Below are 11,035 nucleotides of genomic sequence, written 5' to 3'. Positions count from 1 at the left end.
GCTATCCACATGATAGGAATCATATTTATACTAGTGAGCAGATAATTCAAGTTCTTGCATCCAGCTCTAGTAATTCACTGTGGTCTACACAAATGAAAAGGGGTTTTATTACACTATTATTATTATGATATTTGATAGAAATCCTACACTTGCTTTGATACTATTTGATACAAATTCTACATTTCAATGTTTTCAAGAAAACTCATACATTAAAAGCCTCTGAACTTCTATTTTTGAATAACTATTTATACAGAGCATATGAAAAGACTGTTCAGTTCGTCACTTCTAGAAAAAGTGAGAATTTCCTACTATTGTTACTAAAAGTTTGCATCAAATAACTTAATTTAGTTCAAATATATATATATTTAAAAAAAAAACGTATTTTAATGTAAAAGAAGTGTCCACATATCAAGGCAATGCTCTGTGTTCCTTTAGCTCCTGTCACAAATGTCCCTCTGAGGGCTGGAAGAGTTCTTTAAGCCTGTCAAACTTGGGCCCCCACTCTTGGAGGAAATCGTAATTTAGATCTTCATCATCGCTAGTGGAGTCCAGGGAACTAAGGCTCCCTGCCACAGAGCCCTGTCCTTCTAAGCAGTAATAATGAAGGGTGTCAGCTGGAAGACTCCGTAGATCATTGTCTGCATTCCAGACAATTTGAGATACATATTCCTTGAAATCTGGGACGCTGGTAACAGCTGCTGTTGGCTGTTTTCGATGGGAACGTTTTGGGAGCGAGTCTCTCTTTGGGCCGTTGGGTCTCCTGGAATGCAGAGCAGCTGCCCTCAAGGAGAGGTGGGGAACCTTTTGAAGAGGTTTCTTTAGTTCATCTATATCATATGCATCCTGAAAGAAAGCATGCAAATATCAGAAAARAAATCATGAAAGAAAACATGTTCCCCAAAATGTTTTAAAACTCAGTGCAACACAAAACCAGATTCTGTAGTCTTCTACTAACAAAGGAGAAGAGAGGGGCTAGTTTTGGCCAGCGATAGGACGAGGGGTAATGGTCACAAGCTGGAGCACAGGAAGTTCCGTCTCCAGGTGAGGAGCAACTTCTTTCCTGTGAGGGTGACAGAGCCCTGGCACAGGCTGCCCAGGGAGGTTGTGGAGTCTCCTTCTCTGGAGATCTTCAAAACCCGCCTGGATGCCGCCCTGTGCCACATGCTCTAGGTGTGCCTGCTTGAGCAGGAAGGTTGGACTAGATGATCTCTGGAGGTCCCTTCCAACCCTGAATATTCTGTGATTCTGTAGTTCAGAGGAACTAGCTCTGATCACACCATATGCCTTTAAACGCCGAGACTTCAGCTAAACTAAGATGCTGGGGACAAAGTGCAAAGTACTGCGCTATCCCCAGCATGGCCCCTTAAAAGGTGACATTTGCCCACTATGAAAAGTACAGATCGGATTGTAATAAAAGCCTCTTGGTGAAGAACTTTTATGAAAAATTCTTAATTTTTCATWTTTTTTTCATTTTCAGAATGAAAAAAAATGTTGCTAAAAGCAATCAAACTAAAGGAACAACTGGGTGAGGGCAACAAAAAAAATTAATGTCTAGGAAAGCAAGGCAAGGAGATATTTGGTTTGCAAAGACTGCACTGGAGCTTCTTCATACCTGGTCATGCTCTCCTCCTCCTTCCTCGTTATAATTGAAGACGTTTTCTCTAACATCCTCCCAGCTTTCACGCTCCTCAGGAATGTGGTAAATTCCTCCCTTTCGAAACCCTGAGGTTCCCCACTGACTCCACACTGTGTAGGAGACCAAGAGAGCTAGAAAAAAATGAGTACACATATTTGTTTTTGACATATGGCAAGGTAGGACATATGACAAACACACAGTTATTATGACTCCTGAGATATCAAATCAGCTCTATTTTGAAAAGCAAATTCCCACATAAGCAATGCATAATTATAAGTGTATATGCAAATTATTTTCAGGAAGGTAAAGAATCATCTTTATATATTCTCATATCTATATTATATATATTACATCATAAACTTCATTAACAGAGTATTTTACTTACCTAAAGGAATCCATTTAAATAGAAGGCATTTTGGCCAATCTCTGGCCTTTCACCAATCCTGAGTAAATAAGATACCCAAAGTAAGTAAAACACTGTTTTAATGAAGGTTACAAGTGTAATATAATCACTGGAAACTTTACTATTCTGAGATGTGTATGCAGTTTTTCATTATCAGTATGGGAAATGGGCAATTTTGTGGCATATTATTATTTTAATCAAACTGCATCGCAAACTGGACACTTTTTGAGAATTCCTTTTTTCACCCTGCATTCTTAGTAAAGTTTGCCTCATTCGCATGACCACAGAGTTTATAAAATCTCTGGAAAATCATCATGCCTTCCTAGCACGTGAACAGCACACAGCAATTGTAGGTGCTACATAATACACACGTGAGTGTTCAGGGAAGGTGGAAGTTTCAGAGGAAAATATGGATCGCATTTATTTGCACACACAGATGGAGAGTCTCTATTTAAGGAGGAGTGAAAATAAGTGATTCTGAAGAGGGAAATTCTGAATTTGCTTGGACTTGCTTTAAGCAAGTAAGCTGTAACCATGTGCTGATCTCTTAGCATCCTCAAATGAACTCCAACTGGTGATCTCTGGAAAAGACTAAGCACTGGTCATAGTAACCAAGGAGTAAGGCAGACTCGACTCAATGGAGGAAGGTGCATGATGAAAATAATAATAATAAAAAAGAGCAAATGAAAAACAATGCAGGAAATTTGCTTTCCTACCTAGGAAGACAAGGAGGCACATGCTGATTGCCAGAATAGAGCCAGAGCTGAGGCCGACCGGTCTTCCTGCTTTCACCTGGCTGATCTCACACCACCTCCCCTTGTACCCGTCGGGGCACTGGCAGACAGTCTTGTCTGGGGACTGGGCCACGCAGGTACCCCCGTTCCTACAGGTCCAGTGTCCACACGGCGACGAGGTGCAGTGTCTGAGCCCTGTAAGGTTATCCGTCACTTCTACCTTCCCAGCTGGACACCTGGACAAACAAACAAGGAAGCACAAGATACCTTTGAGGCAGGAAAAACACCTGGAGTTGGGTACTTCTTGGTGTAGATTTCTTTATTTCTTTAAAACTAACAGCAAAGCTCTTTATATGGATGAGTGTGAAAGGCCAACAGGAGGGAGGCCCAAGGGAAAAGGGGTGGCAAGCAGTTGGTGCCAGGCTGGCAGTGTTCCAGGGGAGCTTTGGGGAAAAAGAGGTCATTGCCCTGCGGAGAACAACCCAGCTTCGCTTCCAGGACCTCAGCCTGTGTTTTCTTCTGATACCATTTGGAGAGGCAGTGCAGGAATGCMCAGGGAGCACAAGACCTGCCCTCAGCTCTCCAAAGAGCAGAAAGTTCAGTGCCAGGGAATAAATGGAATAATCCTTCCAAATTGTTCTGTTACAATTCAAGTTACAAGGCTCAAGAGAGGAGCGTCCTGAGGCGTTTTTATAAGACTCTCTTCTATCTCACAGCCTCTTTGATGCTCCTATCTCCAGCCATGACACAGCTTCATTTAATTCTGGCTGACCTGGAAGAATTTAAATGGCACAAGCACCTCTGCCTAGTCTTGTATGATTGCTTTTTTATTTTTTTCATTTTCATGTTTCAATACATTGGTGATTTTTGTCAAAGGTTGGGTCTTCCTCAAGAAATGTATTGAACACAGTACCAAGCTRGGGGCTCTGGTGCTGGCCTTGGGCAGCCAGTTTTAGAAACCCGTTTTGTGACAGGAATTTTGAAAAGCTCTTTGTTTTTACACAATGTATTATTAATTTCAGCTTCCTTACAGTGTGTAGATATACACACACATGTATGTGAAAGTATGTACAGAAATACAGAGAGATCAAGTCTTTTGCAAACCTGCTTTTACTCAAAAAGCATTTCATTGCCTCCCTGGCCTGTGGATCTTCTTACCATGGGAAAAATGGGGAAGAAAACAGGTTCCACACGAGACTTAGAGGAAACWGCAAGTTTGGCTGTGACAGGAGATGAGACGGAGAGCAGGATTTGTCCCTGGGATGCCCCTCTGCCCAGCAGCAGGAGGGAGTTTCACCCTTAACAGCAATTCCGTGCCCAGGGGTGGGAAGGAGGAGCCCGAGGGAAGGCAAAGGCTTCACGTACCGGCACTCGTACTTCCTCCACAGGTCGACACAGAAGAAGGGGCTGTAGCAGGGCTGGCTGCTGCAGGCGGTGGAGTGGCAGCCCATGGTGACGCCCTGTCGCCTCCGGACGGGGCCCAGCTCCGGGCTCTGGCCTTGCCCGAGCAGCGGGCGCCCGTTCAGCCGCACGTCGCGCATACAGCCTGCGTGTACAGAGCAGCGGCTGCAGACACACACACACACACACACACACAAACACACACACACACAAACACACACACACACACACACACACACACACAGAGCAGCGGCTACACACACACACACAAACACACACACACACAAACACACACACACACAAACACACACACACACAAACACACACACACACAAACACACACACACCCTGCTCCCAACCTCCCCCATACACCTTGCCCCAACACAATTAATAAGCAGGAGATCCTGAACATGCTGCGAGGCTGAACAGCTTCATGAGCACCTTACACCACTTAGGGCAGTTTTCTTTTAGAAAAACTGCGGAGCACCTGGTGCCCTGATTTAGTGACTGATCTGCAGTGCTGCTCCTCGAGGGCAGCTTGCTGCGCCAGGGCAGCGATTTAGCACAACTGTGCTATGAACCAGAACACCTTTGTTACATTAAGCTAGGCTTAAAAACGCAATCACAAAAATGGGATTGAATGAGAAGGAACGTAATGGAAAAGCTGCCTTCTGCTGAGCTACAAAGCCCCGACGCCTGYACTGGATAAAATGGAGGCAGAACATGCCTTTATATCCTTACYCTCCTTCTAAAAAATGTGGTGGCTGCTCCTTAAGCCTTTCCCAGTCAAAAAGAGAGCGCAGACCCCAGCATGACCTGGGATCATTAACTAAAGCCTGAAGTGCTACTCTGTACAGAAAATCTCACATCTTCCCTAGGACTAAACACAACGTCAACTAGAGAGTAGAGCATTAGCTCTGAATTCCTCAGCAGAGGAGATGGGATATCAGACTGGAATTCCTGCTTGCATTTTAGACTCTCCCCCACCCCTTGTAGGTTTTAACGCTCTCATCACACCCCTTACCTTGGAAATCACTCTCCGAAAGGTTGGGAAGGCGGTTTCCTAGCACGATGCTTGTCCACTCCATTTCAAACCACCTGTTTGGGCCCAAGACAGAGGTCACTTCTTGGTCACCTCCACCATCGTTAACGCGCAGGGTGAATTCGTTGTTGTAGCGCTCCATGGTCAGCAGCACCCACTGGCCATTGTTTATACGCAAGGTGCTCAGCCTCAGGGAGTAGTTTTTGTCCTCCAAGCTGAAGTTTACACTGAAGGAACCCCCAGCCACCTAAAAGAAGATGGTAGAGACCTTTACTCGCAATAGAAATGAAAACCTGAATGTAGTGATAGTGGACTGACTAAGAAATGGAACACAAATGGCACTCATGCTTTACTGCAAGATAAAAGTTACAAGAACAAACTAAACTACAGGTCTAGGAATTGCCAGCTTTTTCCCTACAGGCTTCTAAGTAAGATAAGTTTTACCATCAGTTTCCTCCCTTTTTTATCTCTAAGTCTTCCTAGCTGACCCTCCAGTTATAGGTGGAATAATTAGTCTCTACTTGGCTAATATAATGCACATGGCTTTCAACAGCAACAAAAAATATCAGAAATTTTACAGAGAGTCTGAAGCAGAGAAAAAGCAAGCTAGACAAAACACTCTTCCACCTGTATCCCATGCACTCAGCTGCCCTTTTGGGAGCTGGAATTTGTGTTACAAAATGCTATTACCACAGTCTCTTGCATCTAAGAAACACAGTTCTGGCTGTGCTTTTCTTCTAAGAAGAGCAGCACAAACGAGAGCAGTTGTTCTCATGTGGAACACGTTTGGTCTCTATTACATTGAGGAATAGCTGTCTTTGATCAGAGAATAATCTATGTTTTTCTCTCGCTGAGCTACTGCTGTGACAGATGCTGAGTGGCTGTGGGATGGGTCACCTCCAGGCGGACGTATGCGGCGGCGCGCGGCGCGGCCAGGCTGAGCAGGGTGCCGTGGGCGATGCGGGTGCGCACCATCAGCTGCACGTGGGTGCTGCGGGTGCTCGGGCTGCTGCTCGGCTCGTAGTGGATCCAGCTGTCCCTTCCGAAGGCCCATTCCGGGAGGGCTAAACACAACACACGAAAAGGGCATCRCGGGAAATCTCCAGAGTTTTAAGAATTTACTGGTTCCCAATGGCGGAAATGGCTATTAAGGAACTCCAACTTAATGAAATGTCACGGGAAGCACCCRCTGCCTCCAAGAGGAAATTCCCCCCAAGGGAATTAAGAGAAAAATACAGAATTTGGGCACACATAARGATTGGATAATGTCTCCAATATTCCGCCTGTCACAGGCGGCACATTCACCCAAGCACTCCTGCACTACCCAACAACCTTATTTATTTATGTTCAATCTAAAACATATCCTCCAGTCAAGTATTTGGCTTTGATCTGAATATAAAAAGATGTAGAATCTAGTGTTGTCTTCAGTAACTTGGTCTGTGGTTAACAGCCTTTTCTCTACAAAATGTGCACCTGTAATGCCACTTTTCGTTCAAATCACAAAACTGAGGGGGATAATTCTCTTCAAACACTGCACAAAGCCCCAGATTTTCCTGGGTACAAGTGTTCATTACGGACTGTTATTCCCAGCCCCATCATTTGTACCTTGTATGTAGATAGAAGAGATTGACAGAGGGCAGGTAAAGCTCCAATAATACTGCAATTCACATCTGGTCTKACGTGTACTTCACAGCAGCGGCTGTGGCTCTGTGTGGAGAGCTGCTGAACACCCTGCTTTAGGGAGCCAACTTCAAGCACATGCCCCCGTGCCCTGGGCCCTGGGCTGCTGGGAGCCCTTCAAACATCAAAGGATGTATTTATTAAATTTCTGGATTGCTAAAATTTTGCACTTTTTAACAATGCCTCTGAGGGGTTTCATTATCCACCCTTGCAAGTTTTTGTTCTCTGATGCATGTTTCCTGCTGATTTTGTACGGGATAACACATTTGCTGGAACTAATGTGATATTATGTCCTTACATAAACCCATTACTGTGGTCTAAAGGAGTTTCACAAGCTTGAGGTCACCCCAGGGACACAGGGAAATGCAATCATCCTTATTTTATAGATGGAAAACTGGGCCTGGGGGAGTTGAGGGATGTATCCCCAGGTTTCACAGGGAGAACCAACCAGGATCTGCCATGTGCCAAGCTGGCATCTAGTCACTCTTACAATCCCCACAGGATGACAAATAGCACCATGCCCACTAAATTTCATTTTATGATCTGTGCAGCTACAGTAAGAATACTAATGCAAAATGATTCATCTTTCACTATTGAGAAATAAGATGATGTACAAACAATACAAACCCACCCATCTGACCACTCGCTTCCTCCGCAAAGCAAAGCAATCCAAATTCACCAAGAGCCAGAAGGATCCTTACATGGCTGCAGGTCTAAATCACACTCAAGTGCAACAGGAAACCRTTAAGCCATTCGGTCCCACGTCCCGCAATTTTGCAGCAGTCTGTTCTGATGCCTGCTCCCACAGGTGACTCCCTCCCCGAACTTTGGGTACCTTTGTCACATGCTGGTCCAGCATATCCTGGGGAACAGTCACAGTGAAAGGAATCCCAGGCAGCCACACACTTGCCGTGGGTGCCACAGGCGGCTGGCCCGGCTCTCTGGCACATTTCATCCGTCAGGCTGCACCCAGGGGAGCTGTTCAGGGACTCTGCAGGGTGCTCCAGATCATAGACCTGCAAGAGGCAAGAGAAGCACCATGCGAGGCGCCCACCAATGGCACCAGCCAATGCCAGTGCCGATGCTCCTGGCAGCCCTACCTTACTGTCAACAATGACATTGCGGATGCAGCCAACAAAACCTTGGAAGCGCTGCTGGGAACTGGGGAAAGGCAAAGTCTTCTTAACTCCACCCAACTGCAGGGGCTGGTGACCACTGAAGAGTTCACGCATGCTGCAGGGAAAGCAAAAGTTAGTGACACGTAAATATAAAATCTTGGCTGATTTTATTTCCCCTCATCTCCCCTTCCTTTGATTCTAAGCCCTGTTCAGTGTTTCCAGGTTACGATGTTCATGTTTTTTACCTCTGAATTCCCATAGTCTCTTCAGAGGCTTCACAGGCAGCCAGATCCACTTGGGAGATCTTCTTAGCGACTCTGCTGTTGTCTCTAACTGAGACATTTATGCAGTGGTCAAGAATCAGCTTCACTTTCTGGAGAAAGGCATTACTGAATTGCATCAGGAGACAGCAATACATTTAATTACATATTTTATTTCAGTAAGCAGAAGGGGGGATAGTAGCTAGAAATTAAAAGGTAGAGAAGTTTATTAAAACAATAAAACACTACTATGTACTAATCTGAGAAATCACTGCACATGTCATATAACTAAGGGACCTACCAGAGAAGGCCGAGTCACTAACACAGTAAAAAGAGAGAAGATTTTACTGGAGGTTGCTGCAGGTTCCCCATCCCAGATCCTGACATACCCTCAACCTGTCCCATGGGGTAGAAGGAGGAGCAAACCAGCAGAYGCCTTCACCTGTACTGTATCAGCAAGAAATTCCCCTTTTACAAAGTGCGTTTGTCTAAACTCACTCACTGGGCCAGAGCTTCTTGCTCACAGCAACGAAGGCCCTTTCACTCCATCAGCCCAGGAACAAACCTGTGTTTGCCTTTCTGGGCTATCTCAAGTCTGTGCTCTAATTGCTAGGCAAAATTATTAGACCAAAAGAGCAGGGTTCACTTCAGAGCTGGATGCGACTGCTCCAGGCCTTGTCGTGAAGCGCTGCCTCGAGATTAAGGGRAGGCCTCAGCAGACAAACTTTAGCTCCCACTGCTGCAGTGGTGAGCGACTGGAGAGCTCCAAGGAAGCCAGAAAGGGTTCTGAAGGGATCACTAGATCCAAAAAACGGTGCTCCCAGAGGATTGTCCCTGCTTACACTTGCCTTTCCGTCGTGTATGATTTTGATATGGTGCCAGCGGTGATCCGCAACGTTCACGTCTGGTGACAGCTGCAGGAGGAGCTCCCCAGAGCTGTGCTTCACCGTCAGCGACGGGACACCCGCCGAGAGCTCTGCAAAGGAAAGACTSCAGGATGAGCATTCCCCACAGCAACCCTGGCAAACTCCATGCCACAGATTCCAGTCTGAGGAGGTCTTTACATGGGGGAAGAAATTCAAATTAAAGAATGCAGCTTCTAGTACAGTGACAAGAAATAGCCTAGGAATCCTGGCAAATTATTCAACATTCTCCTAATTTTAGAGGAATATCCTTCCAAACTATTTAAAAACATTATTAACTGTAAGCAGAATTCCAACTCACATAAAAACAAAGAAAAATATTTTTTAAGTTTTTAACCTAATGCAATGAAATCTTCCTTTTCTCCAGGCTGTCCTCGTGCCACTGGGCCCTGGTAGAGCAGAAGGCCATCAGCCACATCAGTGATGAACTCTAAGGAGATACGGCTCTCAAAGCAAGGCTTCAGAGGAGGGAACCAGGCATAGCCATGGCCTCTGAAGCTGTGTTTTGTCTGCTGGCAATCTGGTCCATGGAAATTTGCAGGACATTTGCACCTGTAAAAAAAAAAAAATACATAAATCAAAAGTAATTTCCACCACCCAAGCAGAACTCATGAAGGGCCTTTCCCACAGCAGAGCTTCCCACTCCAACCACGGGAGCCCACGTTGCTCAGACACTAGTATGAGCTAAACAAGCATTAGCAAAGCACCTCAGTCTCAAAATGTTCTCTAATGATTTCKTTATACACAAACTGCTTGGCTTGAGATCCAAATCACACTATGTCTATGTATGAATAATTTCACAAATAAATAATCGGGCCTATGTAGTACAGAAAGCACTTGGAAACTTCTGTTCTCTTTAGCAGAAGAAGAAATCAACATTTCACTAGGCCTAGTTACCAGYTGGATTAAAAAGACTTCATAATGTTGAGAGGGAAACCAACAGAAGAGTGCAAGGAAGCAAAAGAAACCAGGCAAGACTGGCTTTGCCTACCCAGAAAAAAATAAGGAGGGATGAGTGTCACTTACTGGCTCACYTCCTTTATACTAGGAAGAATTGATGTTCAGGGTGCAGTCTTTATTTGTTAACACAAGTGATCGGAAATGAACAAAGAGTAAGCACAGCAGGACAACAAGGAGCACTGCAAGAGGGAAACCAAAGGAGCAACAGAAATGGCAAAGGAAGGACAGAGGGAAAACAGCTGGGCACCTCTTTTATTATTTCCCATAGTCTCCAGTATCTAATGAGAGCAGAGTAAGAGGGACAGGTCAGGAAAAAAAAAAAGATTATTGATAAAAATATGGAAAATGGAGCAAGAGACTCAAAGGTGGGGAAACGAGAGGTGTCAGAACACACTGTTGAGCATTACAGCATTGCCAGGGCAGCAGAACTTCCCCGGCTGGCTACATCTGAGCAGCAATTGGGACTCATTTATACTTTTACCACATCAAGCACTTCCACAGCTTCAGTCCAAGTCCTCTCACCTCCCCTAGGAGCTGCTAGACAGTTATTCCTGCCTTCCCATGTAGGGATATTTCTTTGAAGCAAACATGGAGTCTCCTTCTCTGGAGTTCTTCAGAACCCGCTTGGACGCTRCCCTGTGTCCCATGCTCTAAGTAACCCTGTGTGTGCAGGGGCGTTGGACTAGATGATCTGTAGAGGTCCCTTCCAACCTTAAGCATTTTGTAACTCTGCGCTTAGGTCTCGCTTTCTAAAATGGTGCCAGGTGCACGCTGAGCTACTACAATCCCATGTTGGTTTCATCTTCATGCTACTTTTGCTTATGAGGTGCCCTTTTTTAAGGAAAAAAATAAAGGGGGGCAAAGAACATGGGGAAGAG

General features: G+C 45.2%; 1 protein-coding gene across 1 annotated transcript in view; it reads right to left on the bottom strand.

Annotated features, from left to right (window-relative positions):
- The window catches only part of LOC112956484 (neural-cadherin-like), a 42,579-nt gene continuing 31,544 nt past the window's right edge, over window positions 1-11,035 (bottom strand). Inside the window, exons 24-34 of the mRNA XM_026050004.1 lie at window positions 9,535-9,749; window positions 9,123-9,250; window positions 8,260-8,387; window positions 7,997-8,129; window positions 7,732-7,912; window positions 6,114-6,280; window positions 5,199-5,463; window positions 4,139-4,319; window positions 2,756-3,009; window positions 1,613-1,767; window positions 1-843 (exon numbers count right to left, since the gene is read on the bottom strand). Of these exons, the coding sequence (XP_025905789.1) occupies window positions 442-843; window positions 1,613-1,767; window positions 2,756-3,009; window positions 4,139-4,319; window positions 5,199-5,463; window positions 6,114-6,280; window positions 7,732-7,912; window positions 7,997-8,129; window positions 8,260-8,387; window positions 9,123-9,250; window positions 9,535-9,749 (2,209 nt within the window). The 3' untranslated portion in view covers window positions 1-441. The remainder of the gene's footprint in view (window positions 844-1,612; window positions 1,768-2,755; window positions 3,010-4,138; window positions 4,320-5,198; window positions 5,464-6,113; window positions 6,281-7,731; window positions 7,913-7,996; window positions 8,130-8,259; window positions 8,388-9,122; window positions 9,251-9,534; window positions 9,750-11,035) is intronic.

The sequence above is a fragment of the Nothoprocta perdicaria genome, unplaced genomic scaffold (genome assembly GCF_003342845.1).
Source record: "Nothoprocta perdicaria isolate Ctin4 unplaced genomic scaffold, notPer1 scaffold_64, whole genome shotgun sequence".
NCBI classification, from domain to species: domain Eukaryota; kingdom Metazoa; phylum Chordata; class Aves; order Tinamiformes; family Tinamidae; genus Nothoprocta; species Nothoprocta perdicaria.
The sequence above is the reverse complement of the archived record's forward strand: the minus strand, read 5'-3'. Positions and strand labels throughout refer to the sequence as shown.